Below are 20,206 nucleotides of genomic sequence, written 5' to 3' on the forward strand. Positions count from 1 at the left end.
TTGAGTGCTGTCTACGCGGCCGGCCATCTGCTTTAACCTCCCGGTGGATTCCAGGGGAAATGTCAGCACAGTAACCCTTAGTAAATGGTGCCTAAATGTTCATCTCAGAGCTGATCCTTTGCCGTTGGTGTTTGTAGAAGACGAGAAAGTACCCCAAACAAATCCGTTATTCTGGCTCTTGGGAAGTGGAGGTAGGAAGATCCAGACCAATCTGGACAGCATAGCGAGTTCGAGGCCAGCCTGGGATACATGTGGCCCACCCTGCCTTGGGTTAAGTGAGGAAAAAGTCGCACCAGGGTGACAAAAGACATCTACCAAGAACCGAGATGGTCTCACTTATCAAATTGCTTCCTCAATTGCAGTCTTTGCCCCCACACTCCTAACAAGTGAATAAATTAAATTCCCCAGTTGGTCATGGATCTCTAAAGCCACCAACTGTGCATCTTTCCTGATCCACTGGCTGATCATGTTCCATTGTTAGACGTGAGGAAAGGCAGAAATTGAAGTTTCTGTCTGTGTTTGCAGGTGAGAAAAACTCTCCCTGGAGTGTTGCCCCCTGGTCACTCAGCAAGGTCATGTTCTTCTCCGCATTTGAACCTCAAGGGATCATCCTGTTTCCTGACATGTACAAGGGAAACTGAGGAAGCTCTCCTGTGAGGCCCAGCTCAGGGGCTTTGGTCCTAGCCCTGCAAGTGTCCTGGATTTTGACAAGAGGGGGAAAGAAAAGTGCATTTGCAGCGCTAGGAATTTTCCCTAGAGTCTGTGATTGGGTCAGAGATGTGAATTTGGACCCTAAAGGAGTGTTCTAGGGAGTTCCTCTTATTCTGGACCCCAACTAGCTCATGAGAACTGTGGGTCAGGTGAGTCTCTTGCCTGTCCATAATGTGAAGAATTTCTAACAATGGAAAAAGATGATAAAACATAAGAACTCTTGTGATCAGTGGCAGGGGGGTATTACATCAAATGGATAGGAAGGTGCTGCTGAAGCTGTCTGTGTATTTGAGGCTGTGGTACCCAGAAGACAGATAGGGAGCTGAAATCGGCTTCACTTTTGTATTCTGAACCTCCAAAGAGCCAAGACTCCACACTTATCTACACCCCTATCTCCTAGCACTTTTTGTAAAAAAAAATTAATTTTCATTTTATGTATATGGGTGTTTTGCCTGCACATGTGTACATCTGTGTACCATGTATGTGTGTTTTGCAAAAACCAGAAGAGGGTGTTGGATCTCCTGGAACTGGAGTTACAGGTGGTTGTGACCCACCATGTAACTGGAAATTGAACCCAGATCCTCTGGAAAAATACCCAGTGTTCCTAACCACTGAGGTATCTCCACCCCTACCCTCCATCTCCTCCTCCTCTTCCTTCTTTTTTTGAGACAGAGTCTCACTCTGTAGCCCTGGCTGATCTCAAACTCATAGAGATTGGCTTTCTCTGCCTCCCTAGTGCTTAGGATCAGAGGAGTACCCCACCACACCCAGTGCTGCTGGTTCCCTCCTCCTCCTCCTCCTGTTCCTCCTCCTACTCCTCTTGTTTCTCCTCCTCCTCCTCCTTCTCCTCCTCCTCCTCCTCCTCCTCCTCCTCCTCCTCCTCCTCCTCCTGTTCCTCCTCCTCCTCCTGTTCCTCCTCCTACTCCTCTTGTTTCTCCTCCTCCTCCTTCTCCTCCTCCTCCTTCTCCTCCTCCTCCTCCTCCTCCTCCTCCTCCTCCTTCTCCTCCTCCTCCTCTTGTGTGTGTTGAGACAGGGTCTCTCTGTGTGACAGCCCTGGCTGTCCTGGAACTCACTTTGTAGACCAGACTGGCCTCGAACTCACTGAGATCCACTGGCCCTAGTGCTGGGATTAAAGGCACCACCACCCAGTACTGGTTCTCTTCTTTTAGGAGAGTTCCCACATCGTCTATTTCCACAGAAGATTCACAAAAGGGGAGATATTGGAGCTGGAGAGATGGCTTAGTGGTTAAGAACATCTGCTTTTGTAGGGGACATGAGTTCAGTCCCCAGCACCCATTGTCTGGTTGTTCACTACCACCTATGACTCCAGCTCCAGGGTTCTGACACCCTTTGTTGGCCTCCAAAGGGCACCTTCACTTGTGCACACATAACCCACTCCCCCCCCCCCCACAGACATCTAGTTAAAAATAATACATCTTACAAAGAGGCAGGAGGAAATGTTCTCAGGCCTCAAAGGGTAAGACCTTACCCAGGCAAAGCAGAGTCCTTAGGGTTCCGAAGTGACTTGGAGTCAGTAACGCTCTGCCGAAGTGAGAGGGATGTAGGAAGTGGAGGACTGGTGACTGTAGGGGCCAGCCATTGCCACGTGGATGCCGGGCCCAAAGTCACGAATGGCCACACCCATCGCCAACCACTTCAGAACTCCCCCTCTCTCTTTATTTCTGTCTCTCCTCCCAGGGATGTTTGGGTACGTCCCAAGGAGCACACTCAAGATCCCAACCCAGAATACAGCTTCATAGACAGCACGGCCCATATATAACTGATTCCAGGGCCCAGGAGTGATTGGTGACTCAGTCTGGCAAAGGCAAGTAGGGGTGAGGGTCTCCAGGGAATGGCAGGTCAGGCACCCGATTATAGTGGGCCATCAGGAAGATGCCGGCCGTGCCGCAGATGAAGAGAGAGAGCATGGCCAGGAAACAGACACGGTCCAGCACGCGGCCCACCAGGAACCACTCCTCATTCCCCTGAGGGCAACAACACACTGTGGGGTAGAGGTGTGACCAGGGGCAGCATCTAGCCTGGGTTCCGTCTTTCACTGTTAGGTCCACAGCTGGCTTCCATTCCCTGCTCTTCAGCCTTCTCACCTCTGTCTATACCAACCTGTCCCCTTTCGTGGTATCCGTCCCATTGCTCACTCCCCCTCCCACTTCCAAGGTCTGCTTTTTTTGTCCCCAGAGCTAAGACACCCCATTCATCCTGTCCCCATGCTTCGCTAGAGTACTCGCCCACCCTGCTCCAAGCTTACACTGTCAAAGTGACTCTGCTGGCGCCGGGCACGGGCCATGAGGTTACAGGCCTCCACGCAGGCCTGGATGGCTGGGGAGGCTTGCTTCAGGCTTCCACAGAACTCCTGGCTCTGCCTCATTTCTGGCCCATTTTCTGCTGGGAAAATAGTCAGTGGGAGAGAGCTAGCAGGGCTGTGGGTTTTCTCCAGAGACCTGGCCCCCCTCTCTTTCACTTGAGCACTTGCTCAGCATTTATCTGCCGTGCCCAGCTCTGTCTTCATTAACTGGACAGGATAGTCCTCAGTGGCACCCCTTGGGCCTCACCTAGCTTTTCTAGCGCAGCTTGCACCAATCCATTGCGCTGCCTCTGTCTGAAGAGGAGTTCACTGCGTGGGAGATAGAGACCCCCTTCCTCCCGAGTTGTGATGGGCCATCCCGAGGAGGAGCCATTCTGGAGCCGCAACCGGGCATCCTGGACAGGAGCGGGGCCCCGTGGGCGCACATGCATCCTTAACAGCTGGGGCAGGAGCCTCAGGAACACCTGTAGAGGGTTTGTTCTGGTAGGCGCCCCCTTGGGCAGCCGGGCAAGCTTGGGAATACGAGCAGGAGATGGGCCTGAGGGTTGTACCTTACGGGCAGCAACTGGGTCCTGTTCCAGTTTGACTACTTTCTCCTGGACACAGAACCGGTACCCTGAGCTTTTGTGACTTTCAGAATCATCAGAGCACTTTTCTCAGACTCTAACCCTCTGCTCCCTGCTAGAATAGCCTAGGCTACTGGAACGTACCTAGGGATTCTACATTTGCAACACGATTCTCAGCTTTCTGCTACAGGTGGGCTGCAGGGCACACAGACAGGACAGAACCCTCTTTCCTCTGCTTTCTGGGAATGGGTAATATTGGGTAAGCTGCCTAACCTCTCTGTGTCTCCGTTTTCCTATCTGTTTAATGGAGACGATACACCAATGCCCTCTTAAGGGATTTTATGAATGTTAAGGAAGTTAGTACCCGTAATATATCCCTGGGCACTGATATCATTTGCTTACTTTAGACATGAAGATATGTATGGCATAGATTTGCTGCTGAATTAGAGAGTAGGGACACGGGTGTGGAGCGAGTCATGTATGATTGGGAAGGACAGATGGATGCCCAAGGGGACAGGGAAGTGCCTTGCCTTGCGGACCCCCCGGGCCATGGAGTGTGTGTGTGGGGACCTCAAGGACACGTTGAGCACCACCACTGAGTTCACGACGATGAGGATGGTCACCACCATGAGGAAGGTCAGGTACCTGTCCAGGGTCAGGCAAGCAGGAGGCTGGGTATCCGTTAGGCACCTCATACCCAGGTGCCACCCACCCTGCTTCCCTCGGGGCCCCTGGTAGAAGGTCATGACAAATGCCCCGGGAAGGGAAGGGGGTACTGGGGATGTAGCCCACTGCCAGAACACGTGTTTAGCAAGGCTCCACCCCCTGCACAGGTGGTGAGGAGTGGGAAACAGGTGTGAGGACTAGCCTTACTTGCTGATGAGCGGCACTGCCTGGGAGGTCTCAGGCACCTTCTTGGCCACGAGGAAAAGGAAGACAGTCTGGGCCAGGAGCACGTTGATGGCCACTGTACATTTCTGGCCGCCCGCTGCCCATGACCAAGATGACCTCAGAGCAGGTCCCCCCCATCCCACCCCCTTACCCTACAGGGAGCCCACTACCCTTGTTCTAGGATTATGGTGCCACCCTATGCCATGACCAGTCAGGCCTGGGCTTCCCCCTCCCACAGGCCCAGGTACCCTTGGCAGGAAGGAAGTAGATGAGGATAGCAACGGAGGAAATGAGCACGCAGGGGGCGATGATGTTGATGACGTAGAAGAGGGGCTTGCGCTGGATGAGCAGGTAGAAAACCACTTTTTGGTGGCCTGCCTCCTCTGCTGGCGCCACAGGGTCCAGTAGCATCTTGGCTGGTCGATGCCGGATGGCCCATTCTCCATTCTCTGTGGTGAGCACAGGGAATGTGACCTGGGTAAATGTGTGGCCTGAACAGCCAAGTCGCAGGGGCACAGTGGGATAGAGATTTAATATTGATCAATTATTGTAGGAAAGGTGAGAACTTCCCTGGATCCTTTCTTACATGCACACGTGGCATATGTATACACACATATACACATACATGCATACACTCACATATGTGTAGGTGCATGTGTATGTGTTGATGCATGTGTGTGTTTATAGTGTATATACATAGAAGCCAGAGACTGACATCAAGTATCTTCCTCAATCACTCTTTACCTTTTATCTTGAGATACGGTCTGTCCCTTGAACCCAGAGCCTTACTCTGGGAATCCCTTGTTTCCATTCGCCTTGTGCAGGGTAGGCTGCCACTTCTAACCAGGGTTTATGTGGGCTCTGGAGACCTGAATTCTGGTACGTACAGTAAGTGCTCTACCCGACAGAGCCATCTCCCCAGCTCGCCTGCCTTTCTCTTTAAAGGTAGTCTCCCTGTGTAGCCGAGGCTAGCCTCAAACTTTCGGTCCTCTGGAGGGTTGGGGTCACATACACGTGCCACCATACCTGACTTTCTGTTGGGATCTTTTGAAAACCATATTCTATGATACACCGCAGTTTTCATATTGAGGTGTGCGGGAGGGCATGGCCTTGGTCTAGCAGGGGTCCCCACATGGGGTTACCTGTGAAAGCCTCGGGGTCGATGAAGATCCACTCAATGGCTTGTCCATCTTCCTGGCTCAGCTGCAGGTTAATCTCACTGGTGCTGTAAGTCTGAGACCTGGGGTCAGGAGTGAGGGTAAGGGGAAGCCAGGCAGACCTGTTCATGAGGTCACAGACACAGTGATCTAAGGGCAGCTGTGGGCATTGGGCCTTGACGTATACAGTGCCACATCCTTGAGTTCTCCATCAAGTCCCAGGGTAGCATGCAGGGGAACATGCCCGGCCAAAGGCTTCAGGGTTACTCTGTCCCTTCTACTGCCGCCAAACACCGTTGGGTAGAAATACAGGCTTATCATAAGACTACCCTTGGGGTCCTACCAACTTCCCAAGTCCTCTTGGAATCCTTACAATTCCTTCCAAGATCGCTATTCTTATGGATGAGGGAACTGAGACCCAGAGGTCCCAGGTGTGGCTCAGGTCACATGCTGGCTTTGGCCAGTCTTCTCTTTTCCAGAGAAGCCTGCCTGTCTATGGCCCCATGTGTATGCCCGCATGCCTGTGTGTTCTTACCCACACACTCCAGACATTAATATTTCCCCTGGGGACAGAGGCAGGAAGCTGGAGCAATGGAGGATGGGTGAGAGGACTTAGTAGGAGGACACATTCAGGTGTTACCACCTGAATAGGTACAGGTGATGGGTCCAGGCCACCCGGCCTTGAGGTGCCTCCGATGCTGGTCCCCCGCACCCAGTCCCCTCCTAGCTCCCTGAGGCTCCCCCACTCCATCAATCGTCTCACTGGAAGATGAGAGAGCAGTTCTGCCAATCGAAGGGGAAGTAGGTGACGGAGATGGAGCAGGAGGAGCGGAAGATGGCAGGTGGCAGCCAGTAGATACAACCGTCAGGGGACACGAGCACGTTGCAGTAGAGGGCCACCTCGAACACACCATCCACACTGTTGGTATAGGCAGGATAAAGAACTGTGGGCAGAGATCCCACAGCCCCAGACCAGCCCTCTGCCTTGCATGGATGAGATCTGAGAGCCCCAGTCCTCCAGATTGCCACATTCCCGATGGACGTTCATCTAGTAACTCATGCATCACCCCATCACCTCCCGACCACCTCTGCTCTGGACTGGAGATGAGTACCGAGAGCTGGGAGAGACAGCACCCCCACAACCACCCTGTAACCCTGGCTTCTCTTTCTCGGTGTTAATAACTACAGTAATGGCAGAATAGGTAATATTATCAAGCTCTTGCAGAGTACCTCGCTCTGAATGAACTATTTTTGTGTGTCGTAATGACCTCTCACAATTTCTCTGGTTGTTAAAATTGGTTCCTGATTTCAGGGATGGGAAAAGCCCATCCAGGTGGCTAACACACTACAGGAAGCCAGGTCTGGTGCCCTGGACTAATATCTGTGTCTGGGGTCCCGCCTTTAGCCTGGCACCTTGCAGCACTCCGCTTTCCTCTTTTTTCCCTTTCTCCAACTTTCTTCATCCTGCTGGACCTTGGTACCCTTCGTTTCCTGCCCAAGCCCCCTCCTCACTTGTTCTCCAACACGATATCTGGCCTCCAGACCATGGTGGATGGCACCCTTAGTATCCACAGGCCTTCATAGTCTTGTGGGTCCCAGCGCAGGCGATAATCACACCACTGCTATGGATGAAGAGGCAGTTGCCGAGCCTGTGCCCTAGGCTACACAGGGCTGGTGAATGGCAGGCCAGCCTAGAGGGCCCAAGAGGTTGGGTGGAGGGCGGGGGACGGGGCAGGAATGATGACAACTGGAATAAGCAGAAAGGTACAGCAGGCGACTTCTTACCATTTCTATCCAGACGTTGGTTGTGAGGGCCTCTTCTCGCTCATTCTGGGGCACAGAGAGAGGGCTAAATCTCCTACACCTCCCCTCTCCGTAGAGCCTGGTGCCTATCATTTTCCCCTCCTGCAGCTTACCAGGGAGATGAGGTTGGTCAGGGTAAGCTTCAGGCTGACGTTGACCACATCTGAGTCGTGCTCAGCGGGCCGCAGATGGGGGTCATAGTTTCTCATCAGGTCAGCAAACAGGCGCTCCTCTTGGTTGAGGCTCTGGATCCCTGCAACTGACAGGGAGACTTATTCCAGCGGAGTGGGAGACACAGAAGAACAAGGTGGAGACTCAGGGTGCTGGGGTTAGGGAGAGCACAGATGACTCCCAGACCCTCCATCCACCGTAGCCTTGCGGTCCTGATCTGTTCCTTCCACCCCCACCTCCCAATGAAGTCTCAGGTCCCCTTGTGTCACACCCAGGCAGATAGCCAGCAACGGCAGGAGGAGCGGAGGTCCCCGGCCTCCATGCATGGTGCCTCAGCTCTGTTCAGCGGCCGGTGGGACAGTACCTCTCTAGGTCTGGGGGTGGGGGTGGGGTAGGGTGGGCTGGCGTGTCATGTGTCAGCCGGCATTCACATCCTAGCCATCCCTGCCAGCTCGAACTGGCCCCACCAGCTGTCTGACCACAGCATTGTCAGCTGTTCCAGGATATGTCTAGTCTGGGCTCAGATTACCTGGACCAGTCAGGGAGATGAGGGATGGACTCATCCCCAACAGAGACAGGACACCCTCAAAACTGTCTCAGCAGAGACGTCCCACCCTCAAACACTTCACTTCAGTTGTGTAACTATTTTTTCTCCAGCTCGGAGACTCCGCAAATGGCCAAGGACAGATGGATGTGGGAGGGGAGGTGGTGCTGAGGAGGCTGGTGGTGGCTGATCAGGGACCATCATTCTGTCTCAGGGAGCTGTGAGGGTGTTGGGTAGGTGTAATTTCTACATGGGGTGCCCGTGATTTTAACTTAGTATCTCAATCCTTTCCCAGTAGCCCAGTGCCTCTGTGGGTCACTTGGTCCACTAGACCAAGACACAGGAACGAAGCACCCAGAGAATGTCTAGTTTTTGATGGGGTCATATCCCGTTTTCATTTACAAGAATGTGGGGCTCCATCTTGGGAGGCACGTAACCCATAGGCCACCGACTGGAGAAGAAGGCTGCATGGATAAAGCAAGACTATGGCATTGACAATCAGGGGACCATGGCATCTTCTCCCATGCCCTGAGACAGGGGACACAGAGCCAGCAAGCTTTGTCATTAGGAGGGCTGAGAAGGGTCTCGAATGTGAGGGGTCCTTGTGACTAGGCTACCTGTGAGCAGTGGCTTGTCAGTGGGGCTGAAGTTTATAAAGTCATCCAACAGATAATGGCGGGTCCTGTGAGAGGCTGGGGAGACCCAGGGATGTGTCAAGCCGCTTGGGAGACTCATGGGCCACTGGGGCAGGCAGGCCAGACTTTAGGATGTGTGCCCCAGACTCAAAGGAGGGGGACTAAAGGGGAAAGGACTGGGGAATGAGCCTCCGCTACTTTCAGCTACTTTTAAGCTTGTCACCACTAAAGGGTGGGATTGGAGCTGATCTAGGAGCAGGGACTTGCTGCTAACTGTGTCAGTATTTGGGCCACCTGTCATGTGGCCAGCTATTCCCAGCAGTCTGGTCAGTGTGTGTTAGTATTTGGCCCCTAAGTGCTACCACTTGGGAGCTGCCCCAGGCAGAGGAGGACACTAGGAGACTATATCCTCCACCCCACCAGATGTTGGTGACATTGCAGAGTGTTTTATTTTCTATTTTATTATCTTTTAAAGATTTATTGATTTATTTATTTATTTTGTATACGGTGTTGTGCCAGAAGAGGGCACCAGATCTCATTATAGATGGTTTGTGAGTCACCATGTGCTTGCTGGGAATTGAACTCAGGACCTTTGGAAGAGCAGCCAGTGCTCTTAACCTCTGAGTCATCTCTCCAGCTCCGACTCAGAACCCGGCCCCCTTGAAGGGCCCCAAGTCCTTCATGTGCCACCAGGACTCTATGGATGGGGGCAGGGAGCAGTGGTGACATTTGTCTTCTTCTTTCATCCCTCGTATTAACCCCGCTTCCACTGGGTTACCCTGTGGGCAGCTATGCAGCTAAGGAAAAGCTGAGCTCCTAAGCATCATGCCTCTGCCTTCCCAGCTGCCAGGACTACCAGGCTGGGTTTGACAGGGATGCTGGAGATCAAACCCAGGGCCCTGTGCATACTGGATGATTGCTTCCTCCCCTGAGCTGGCGGGAAAGGAGCAATAAATGGAGGTTCCTTTCCTGCCAGAACGTAGGTGTAAGATATGGAACTGTGTTGGTCAGCTCCCAACCTGAGGCAGCAAGCATGAGGAGCAAGGCCAGGGAGATGTGGAAGTCAGTCTAGGTGGGCAAGAATTTGCGGTCTCCAGATGCTTTTTTATTTTTATTTATTTATTTTTGAGGAAAAGGACACCTGCTTGCTTAAGTTGTGTCTATGGCTCACTGCATTTTGCCCTTGAAGCCTAGTTCACTCATAACTGATGTGCTATCCATTGAGAAGATTGGCAGTTCTACTGGACTGGGGAGTACAGGGTTACCCTACTGCCTCCTAGGAAGCTGGTTTTTGAATGTGACATCCTGGATCCTAAGGAGATGGTTCCAAGTCAATCATGGAGGACCAGCCCTGACAGCACCTCAGGGTGCTGATGAGATGCACAAAAGGCACCCTTGGTTGGGTGTGGCATTTGGGGGCTGTCATCTCTGGAGAATCCTGTCTCAGCAGGGACGAGGAGGACCGTACTAGTCCTTGGACCTGCTGCCAGCAGCGCCACCTTGTGGCAGGATTCCAGCAGTGCCACTGAATGGCAGAGAGAAGCAGCCAGTAATGGCAGACGAGGACCTCTTCCAGTTCTTTGTGTAGAGGGATGGATGGGTAATTCTGGGGAGGCCTGGACTCCCTGCTTATCTGGTATGTGTTGGATCAAGCTGCTTTTCCTGAACTTCACCTTGAGTTTGTATGGATGTAATTAGGGTCTGTTTGGGTCTGAGGAAATATATTGAGCTGTGATGACCTTACCTCTGTACAACAAGGAGGTGACTAATTGGGCCATTGTCACCTGTCTGCCACAACAGGATGCAGGAATCCTGGGCACAAAACCCCTCTGACCTGTGTCCTGCAACCCAAGCCCACAAATGAGGACCAGGACAAGAAATGATCCTTGGAGTTCCCTAAGTCCCTAGAACACAGGTCCTTATACCCCAACAAGCAGATTCGGTGTTAACAACTTGCGAATGGGGCTTAGTGCATGCATGCATAGTTCAGATGAAGATCCTGAAGCTGAGGGTTGGGGTGCAGCTAACTGATGGGGATGCTTGTGCAGGCCTGTGGGTTCCACCCCCAGCATCATAAAAAAATGTAAAACCAAGGCTATGACAGGCGTGGCAGGGCTCTGAAGACCATACCGTGAGTGAAACAAACCACCACATACTCTGCTCCCCCAAACACATTTATTATCCCCCATAGTTCTGAGGGTCCAGAACTCGGGAACAGCTCAGCTCTCATCTGGAGGCCCTACCACGTTCTACTGGAAAGACCCTCTTTCCGATTTACCCACTCCCGTGGCTGCTGTTAGGGGAATGTTTCTGCAGAGCCTCTGTAGCTGGCTTCCTAAAGAGAGTGGGAGGGTGGGAGGGGAGACCACTGTGTCTTTTTTGTTTGTTTGTTTGCTTGCTTTTGTTTTTGTTTTGTGAACCAGGGTCTCACTGTGTAGCCCTGGCTGGTCTCAAACTTACAGAGATCCACCTGGCCCAAGAGGGGGTGCTTCCCTCTTTATTCCCCAAGGGAAAGAGGTTTTCTATAGTGAGGAACAGTCCAGAATGTCATCTGCTGGCCCTTGACCCCGTGGTCATTCTATCTGGGTCCTTCTAAGAAGCTGGGGACTGGTGTGGGAGGGTCATGCTTGGCATCAATTAAGCCCCATCAGCCCGAGTCACACGTATTTCAGAGCACCAGGCCCCAGCCCCCCTAAGGTCCCCCTACATCAAGTCCTTTCCTCCTTGTCCTCAGGTTCCCCAAACTATGGTTACTTTGTAATACATGAGACATACCTGTGATAAAGAATTATCCCACATTCAAATTTAAATGTGTACCCGGTTGTCTTATTGACCACAGCTGTCAGCCCTATCTTAAAGGAGTCTGGCATTCAGAACTATCTCACGTCCTGTGAGGTGCAAGGAGGCTAGGCCTGAGCGTATGGAGCCTGAAAAGCCCGCCTCCTGAGTCACACCTGAGGCGGCCCCTGCCAATGTACCTGGCAGTTCAGAGTAACAGGTAGAATGAGGTAGAGGTGATGATTCCATCAAAGAGCAGCTGCTGAGACAGTGTTGCTCTTGCCGGGCATGGTCACATGCGCCTCTCACCCCAGCCCTAGGGCCTCCACCAAGCATGTCCACTCTCAGTCCATCTCAAGTTCCTTCTCCTTTATTTGGAAAGGAATTGCTCCTGGGATGGGGCCTCTCCCTACCACGACCTTAGCCCAGCCACACGGCATCGGCTAGGCCCAACCTCAAGGCCAGGAACGAATGGCTATTCTCAGACTACCGTCTTCCTGGCTGTCCACTCATGCCTGCGCTAGATGAAGCGCCGGTCCTTTTCATTATAGGAGAAGGGGTCCCCGGGGAAAGGCTGGGGTGGGGGCTGGTTATAGACACCCTGCAGGAAAATCCAGGCTGTGCCCACCACCATCACGGGTGTCACCACGAAGAGGCAGAGACGGTCCACTGTGCGGGCCACCTGGTTCCAGTTGTCCTTCTCCTACAAGGAGGGCCAAGACACCAGGGGGGTGAGGGAGGTCCTCAGACTGCAGAACCATGCCCATATGTTAGTACCCTAGAAATGGAGGCACATAGACTTGGCTTCTGTGTGTCTGTGGGGGTCCCTTCAGGCTTGCATCAGATAGGGTGGGTCAAGACAGCCTAAGCCATTCAGGGCTGCTTCCAGCCATGTGTCAACAGGCATATATAACGGAGAATGGTTAGGAAGTTGCTTAAGAACAGACAGCCCAGTATAGCTGCCTTTGAAAGATCTGACGCTGGGCTGGGGGTATAGCTCAGTGGTGTAGCATTTTCCCAGCATGCATCAGACTCTGAGTCAGTCTGTAGTACCCCAAAATAAACATAATAATAAAACAAATTTAATAAGCATCTGACTTTGTCTGGAGTGCCTGATCAGAAAGGAGGAACCCTAGAAGGACGTGGAATGTGTCCCGGTGGGGCAAGTTTGTGTGTCTGTTTGGGCCCCTGAGTTTGTGCCTGGCCCAGTGTGAAGCTGTGGGGTTTCATGAAGGAATCTTGCTTTCCTGGGAGAACATACAGCGCGGGACCCTTACCCACCATGCATCTCTTCTTCCGAGTGGACACATGAGGTGTGAAGTATATGAGGGAAGACAGAATTCTCTTGAGTACACTTCTTGAACATCTGATTTCATGTTGAGCCCAGGCCACTCACCTCATTGTAACTGTTTTGGTCCCTCATATGGTTGACGATGAAGTTTGCCCCATCCATAGCTGGCTTCAGTTCATTGAAAAGCTCCTGTTGGGCCTGCTCGGAGCTTGCTGGGGGCCTGCCTGTGGACATGGGTCAGCCGCTGGACTGATGCCTATCCGTGCCCCCTTCCCAGCGTGGGCCAAGCTCCGAGGCTCCCAGAACTCACGGGCTGTGGTGAGGCGCCGGGCCAGGCCATGCCGCTCTGATTGCTTCTCAAACATGAGGTCACTGCGGGACTTGAGGGAGAAATACTCCTCGGCCTTGGAGATGTAGCCCAGGGAGCTGCTCCTCCGGATGAGAATCCTGGGGCCAGAGTCTTCCTCTGCTGGGTGGGACATGTGCAGGAGCTTGGGCAGGGTCTCCAGGAAGAACTTTAGCAGGCAAGGGGACACAAGACAGGTCATTTCACGAACGCGGAGTGACTTTTACACGTTCTGATAGCCCTGGTTGCCACACGTAGCTCCCAGGTGGACCCCATCATCTCTTTCCCGAATCCCCCACTGATTGGCATGTAAGATGTTCTCAACTCTCCCCCATGACTCACAGCACAGAGCAGAACTCAATTCCTGAAAATAAATCTTAACAACAACAAAACAGGCTGAGGATGGGGATGTGTACCTTCAATCCCAGCGTTCAGAAGGCTGAGGCAGGAGAATTAAGAGTTTGAGCATACACTTTATCACTGAGCCACACCCCAGCCTCCTCCTTTTCTTCCCTCTCCTTCTCTTTCTTCTTCTCTTCCTCCTCCTCCTCCTCTTCTTTATTTGAGTCAGGTCTCCTGTATCCCAGGTTAGCCTAGAACTCACCGTAGCTGAGAATGACCTTGAACTTCTGATCCTCCCACCGGGATCATAGGCCTGTGCCATCAGACTGGGTTCACATTCAGTATTGGGCCTTGTGCATGCTAGGCAAGCCCTTTACCAACTGACTATATACACGGATCCCCCTCTTTTCGATGAGCTGTATAGTAAGATCCCATCTCAAACAAATAAAAGACCAAATGTTGAGCTCTCCCTTCAAGCAATTAAAGGCAAAACCCATTAAAGATCTACAGAACCATCATCATGGAGACGACCTGTTCTAGAAGAGTCTGCTGGCCTTAGAGCAAAAGACAGCCTTGTCCCAAGCACTGTCCCCTGTGTCCTCACCAAAATTACTTAGTAATCTTGTTTTACTTTTTAAATTGCATTTGTTTATGTCACACGTGTGTGTGTGCGCGCGCGCGTGCGCAAGTGTCCCCTACCTCCTCTTATACCATGTGATTCCTGGGGATCAAACTCAGGTGGTCAAGCTTGGTGGCAAGTGCTCCAACCTACTGAGCCATCTAACTGGCCCCTGATTTTTTTAAAGTTGAGTGGGGCCGAGGATCGAACCCGGGTCCTCGTTCTGCACCACAGGACCAGAGCTTCTGTGGCTCGTACATCTCCGTATACCCGTCATTCTCACCGCCCCTCCTGGCCAGGCCTTGGCTTCCAACTTTAGACAAACTCTCACCTTCTTGACTCCCTCGGACAGCACGTGAGTACTGGGTGTTCGGAAGTGGACGTTGAGCACGATGACACAGATCACCACAACCATGGTGACCAGCACCATGCCGAAGAGCAGGAACCTGAGGGTACACACCATGCCTGGAACTGGGGACTGAGGGCAGAGGCATGGGCAGGGCTGGGTGTGGGCAGGGCTGTACTCACTTGCCTAGTAGGGGGATGGCCAGGGATGTGGCAGGCAGCCTCTTGGAGATAAGCAACAGGAAGACAGACTGGGCCAGGAGCACCGAGATGGCCACTGAAGTCTTCTCTCCACCTGGAGAGTAGGACCTAGCTGGAAGCTCACTCTCTGAGACCACAAGGTCCCCAACAGCCGGGTCCTGCTACCACTGTTCACAATACCATGGTAAGTATCTTAGGGGACAGCATCTTAAATCCAGGCTCCACAGCTTGTTAGCTGAGATATCTGGACAAGCACCCTAACTTCAAACTCCCTGTTTCTCAAAGCATTGCGAGCACAGCCCTGGGTAAGCAAGTGATCAACACTAACTGTTATGTGTGCCTGGCGCCTGCCACTCAGAAAGCTCCCAGGCATCCCGATAGAACCTCCAAAATGCAATTCAGAAACCAAAGAGCAGCCAGGCCTGCCTGCCGCTCCTGCCTGAGTACTTATACACAGTGTCATCCAGAGTCATCGCCCCCCCCCACCACGGAGAGAGGGGCGGGGTTGGAACACCTGTACTAGGCGGCCTTGGGAGAGGCTGCCAGGGAGGCAGGGGGTGGGACTTGAGGCTCACAGTCGCCTGGCAGGTAGAAGACCAGGTTGATCATGAAGGAGATGAGCACGCAGGGTACCAGGATGTTGATGATGTAGAAGAGAGGCTTGCGGCGGATGATGAGGTAGAAGGTGATGTCTTGGTGGCTGGTGCTGTCCATCGGGACGTTGGGGTCCACATTGACCTTGGCGGCCCGGTGGACTATCTCCCATTCCCCGTTCTCTAAGGAAGGTATAAGGACAGCTCGGGATTAAGCTGGAGAAGGGAACCCATGGGGCCAAGGACCGTTGGTATAGAATGAAGGGCTAGGGTACTGTCTGAGGGAGATGAGGGAGGACTCTTGGGTGCTGTGGGGTCTACCGCTGGGGGCTGGGCTAGCAGGCTCAGTTTCTGAGTAAGAAGTTTTCCTCTGTGACTTTTTCTGGGGGTTCTTTTATAGTTTTTTGTCTGTTTTGTTTTTCTCTATCTTCTTGGGAAAAAAAAACCCTGCAGCTGAAGCCATCCAGAGTCCCTGCTATCCACACAAGTATCTCCTGTGTGTGTTGAGGGAGGTAGTGATGAGTGGGTCCCTGTTCTTTGGAGTCTCTTTGGGTCAGTAAACGTAGGTGTATAGGTTGTGTCTGCATGGCCATCCATGCTTGTACAGATGTTGGTGTCCCAGCTGTGAGTGTGTGAGGTGCTGGTGTGAGTGTGTGCACATCCACAATGTATGCGTCTTCAGGGCCAGTCCGCCATGGGTTCTGACGTACCCGTGAAGCCCTCAGGGTCAATGATAATCCATTCGATGGGGTAGGTGCGGCCGTCTTCCTCCTGCTGCTGCATCAGGCTAAGCGTGATCTCCTTGGCTGTATACTTGAGTGAACTGGGGGAGCCATAGGCAGAGAGTGGGCATGAGCCTCTGAGTGGGGCTTTAAGGGCAGGAGGTGGTGGCGGAGGGGGAAAGGCCACTTGGGGAAGGCCATGGTCTGAGGGGATTCTGGTCAGCATGGGACCAAGGTCTCTGCCCGAGAGCATTTGATTCACCACCTCCTGCCCCTGGCTGGGTGTCTCAAGTGGACGTACCTGAATTTGAGGGAGCAGTTCTGCCAATCAAAGGGGAAGTAGGTGACCGAGATAGGGCAGGAGGAGCGGAAGATGGTGGGTGGCAGCCAGGTCACAGACCCCGAATTAGAAACAAGTACATTGCAGGCGTAAGAAACCTTGAAGGAGCCGTCATTGCTGTGGGATGGGGACCACGATCACTGGGTGCCCTGTGCAACCGGGAACTAGCAGAGCTAGAGGAGGCGGGAGAGGAAGGGCAGGCGGGCAGGGCTGGAGGTGCAGACCATGGGGCATAAGAAAGGGAAGCAGGATCGGGGAGGGAGGGCTGGGAGAGTTCCTCTCAACTTGTTCTCCAGCACAATCTCCGGCAGCCACACCATGTCAGAAGGCAAGCGCAGGATAGTGATGTTCCCAAAGTCGTTAGCATCCCACTGTAGCCGGCTATCCATCCAGGCCTAGACATCCAAAAGCCACATCAGAAGTGGGCTCTGCCACTGTCCACCCTCCCCAGTGGTTCTCGCTTCTCTAGGGAAGATGGAGCAAAACCTGGGAGTTGGGACAAAAAAAATGGGGGGGGCACTAGGTAAAGAGTGAGATTCAGGCCTGTGGTGGACAGTTCGTTGTGTAGGATGTGAGCACAGTTTCCATCCTGGGCGGGCGTGTTTTGATGTTACAAACCTCTACCAGTTTTGATATTTTGATTAGAAGAGAGACTTCTAGTGCAAACAGAGGCTGATGGGGTGGTGTACACTTTTAATCCCAGTGGTCGAGAGGCAGATGTAAAGGAATCTCCGTGAGTTTGAGGCTAGCCTGGTCTACATTGTAAGTTCTAGACCAGTCAGAGAAATATGACCAGAGAACCCTGTCTCAAAACAACAAAGCAAGTCAGGACAGAGTGGCAATTTTAGGACAGGGGAGCCCTAGCCTTCTTGGACATGCCCTAGGAACTATCGTTGGGCTCCGTGTAGTCAAGCCCTCCCAGAGGAATGCCACGCGAGCTTGTGGATTCCTAGCAGAAGTGAGAACAAGGGACCCGAGCCCTCAGCAGGGTGTCCTTACGTGATCCATCCACACGTTGGTGGTGAGGGTCTCCTCCACTTCTTTCTGTAATCAGACAAGAGGGCTGTCCCTAAAGGTTCCCATCAAACTTTCACCCAAACTCACTCACTAATCTGCCTTAATTCCAGGGGACCATGGCAGCTGGAAGGGCCGGTGCCAGCCAGCTATCCGTGCCAATGGATAGAGGTGGCTCAGCAGACTGGAGAAGCCGTGGACAGAAGGTGCTGAAGTGAGTCCTGGGGGAGCATAGGGACCAGCAGTGGCCGTGGGAGGCAGAGATGATGGTTTTGGGTAGCCATGGGCCTGCGGTGCCGTCTGGTGTGGGGAATAATCAGGCATGTCTCAAGGAAGGGGAGCTGGTCAGCCTAGAGCGACTGTCCCTTCTCTCCCCAGCCCAGCCCAGCACGGTCCACTCACCAGGGAAATGAGGTTGGAGAGGGTGAGACTTATGGCGACGTCCACTCTGTCCTCCTTGTGAGCCACCGGCCGAAGCTCCTTCCTGTAGCCCTTTTCCTTGAACAGGTGCTGGATCAGCCGTTGCTCCTCATTCAGACCCCAGCTGCCTGGGGAGGTTGGGGAGAGGAACAGGGTCTGGTCACTGGACCCCAGAAAAGAAGCTTTGCTGTGGTCCTGCTGGGTCAGGGTAGAGCAGAGAGGGAAGCCAACGGCTCCCTGGGAGTGGGTTACCTGAAGTTAGACCCGAGTGGGAGTAGGAATTAGGCATAACCTTAGGGAGGGGGCCATGCAGCGGGGGGGGGGGGAGAGCAGGTAGGCACAGAGAGCCCCTGGGAAGGGGGTCATGTCCACCCTTACCACACACAAGAAGGACAGCCAGCAGCCCCAGTGTGGGCACTGGCCCTGCCATCCCCCACCTCTGACGAGGGCTTATGTCTTCCCCTCAGTCTGTTGGCTGTGGAATGGAACAGGTGCTGGGCTGGCTTGGGGGTTAGGAAAGAAGAGGCCGGAAATGCAATCAGATACTTCAAGGCTGGTGATGAGGGGGTGGGGCTTGCCAGCTAGGGCAGGAGCCCAAGGGCAGGATGCAAAGATCCCAGGCAGGGATTGACACAGATAGCTGGGAGGGTGGGGGCTGGGAGGGTGGTGGTGGAGGGTGGGGACACATACTGTGTGTGTGTGTGTGTGTGTGTGTGTGTGTGTGTGTGTGTGTGCAGCATGCTGGTAGCCATGGCTAGCAGCTGTCACTTGGGAGGTAAAAGGCATGTTAGCAGCTGCCCTGCCTCCAGCTTCTTTTTTTTTTTTTTTTTTTTTTTTTTTTTTTTGATTTTTCGAGACAGGGTTTCTCTGTAGCTTTTGGTTCCTGTCCTGGAACTAGCTCTTGTAGACCAGGCTGGCCTCGAACTCACAGAGATCCGCCTGCCTCTGCCTCCCGAGTGCTGGGATTAAAGGCGTGCGCCACCACCGCCCGGCTCCAGCTTCTTTTATGCATGTGGTATATGTGTATGGTGTGTGAACATGTGTCTAGTGTGTATACGCGTGTGTCTGTGCTTGTGTGTGGGCCTGTGGAGATCATTCTATTGTTTTCCATGTTACCTGGTTTTAAATTTTTATTCTATTTAATATGTGTGTGTTGGCATGTGTGTGTGTGTGTGTGGGTGCATGAGAGTGTGGCTGTGCACTTGCCACAGTGTATGTGGTTAGAGGATAATTCAGTTCCGGAGGTGAATTCAGGTTATGCCAGGCCTGTAAAGCAAGCACTGTACCGACTGAGCTATCTCGATAGCCTGCCACCTTTACTTGGCATTCTTTTTGTCTTTAAAGATATTACATTTAAGCTGCGTGGTGGTAGAGCACGTCTTTAATACCAGCACTCAGAAAGCAGAGGCAGGCAAACCTCTGTGAGTTCGAGGCCAGCCTGGTCTACAGAGCTAGTTCCAGGACAGCCAGAGCTGTTACACAGAGAAACCCTGTCTCCAAACAAAAATAAAATATCTTCAAACTGGGTGCCTGAGGCAGCGTGAGGCTTTACACAAGAGGAAAGCAGTCTGAGAAAGCTAAAACTATCAGAGACGGAGGGAGGCTGCTGGTCTAGGGATCCGGGAGACTCCTTGGTGATGGGGTGAAGGGATGCCCGTAGGATCTGGCAAGAAGGTAGCTGCCTGCAACACCCATTGGCAGGTCTGAGGCTGTTCTTTGTTCTAAGTAGGGGGTTGGAGGTGGCTCCTAAAGACTTGCCCTCCAGGGAGATAATGCTGTCACTGTCAGCTGTCAGGATACAGCCTTCCTTGTACTCACTTGTTATACCTCATGCTAGACACTTGTCAGCTTCCTGATGGCACCTTTGGAGCTGACGCGGGTCATTTTGCTCACATGCAGGGGTGGGGCACACTCTTAGAGACACAGAAGATGAAATGCAGGTTGTCCTTCTCGCTGTCAGTGGTCTCAGGTTGTACCATAGGGGATACAGTGCAGCCCTGGTCTTGCAGCATCTTGTCATAGGTTTGGCCCACGTCACCTGCTGCATCTCTGTGCCCTCCCCCAGGATGGTGTCCTTGTCCTCACTCAGGCAGAAGAGCACAGCGTTGCTTTCCATTCCCTCTGGCGTGGTTGATTTGCACACCTTCATGTCACTGATCAGCCACTTGAGACGGCCACGCCAGAGGCCGCGTTTCCAGAAGCAAGACAAGGAAAGCCACAGAAGAACTGAGGCTCTGTAGCTGCTGCTGAGATCCAACTGCACCCCTCCACCTTACTTTTCAAGACAGAGCCTCTTTACTGAACCTAGAGCTGGCCTGGAGCAGCTAGAATGGCCAGCAGCCTCCTGAGATCTGTCTGCCCCCTCCTCATCCAGGCCTGGGGCTGTAGGTGTGC

The 20,206-nt window shown here is 53.0% G+C and overlaps 2 protein-coding genes across 2 annotated transcripts; both read right to left on the reverse strand.

Moving 5' to 3' along the window:
* Positions 1–2,424: 2,424 nt before the first annotated feature.
* Chrng (cholinergic receptor nicotinic gamma subunit) lies at positions 2,425–7,948 on the reverse strand. The gene is made up of 12 exons (XM_075951436.1): positions 7,894–7,948; positions 7,565–7,710; positions 7,434–7,478; positions 7,161–7,270; positions 6,412–6,567; positions 5,634–5,731; positions 4,740–4,940; positions 4,474–4,588; positions 4,131–4,245; positions 3,282–3,498; positions 2,978–3,111; positions 2,425–2,696 (listed from the first exon to the last, which is right to left on the reverse strand). Exons 1-12 carry the CDS (start codon positions 7,946–7,948, stop codon positions 2,523–2,525), a joined length of 1,566 nt encoding a protein of 521 aa, XP_075807551.1. The 3' UTR covers positions 2,425–2,522.
* Positions 7,949–11,933: 3,985 nt separating this feature from the next.
* Chrnd (cholinergic receptor nicotinic delta subunit) lies at positions 11,934–18,307 on the reverse strand. The gene is made up of 12 exons (XM_075951815.1): positions 18,191–18,307; positions 17,795–17,940; positions 17,378–17,422; positions 16,664–16,773; positions 16,340–16,495; positions 16,027–16,139; positions 15,299–15,499; positions 14,706–14,817; positions 14,509–14,623; positions 13,181–13,385; positions 12,976–13,094; positions 11,934–12,282 (listed from the first exon to the last, which is right to left on the reverse strand). The coding sequence occupies exons 1-12, from the start codon at positions 18,240–18,242 to the stop codon at positions 12,100–12,102; spliced, it is 1,557 nt and encodes a 518-aa protein (XP_075807930.1). The 5' UTR covers positions 18,243–18,307; the 3' UTR covers positions 11,934–12,099.
* Positions 18,308–20,206: the final 1,899 nt, after the last annotated feature.

Source organism: Microtus pennsylvanicus, chromosome 17 (assembly GCF_037038515.1).
Source record: "Microtus pennsylvanicus isolate mMicPen1 chromosome 17, mMicPen1.hap1, whole genome shotgun sequence".
Classification (NCBI taxonomy): domain Eukaryota; kingdom Metazoa; phylum Chordata; class Mammalia; order Rodentia; family Cricetidae; genus Microtus; species Microtus pennsylvanicus.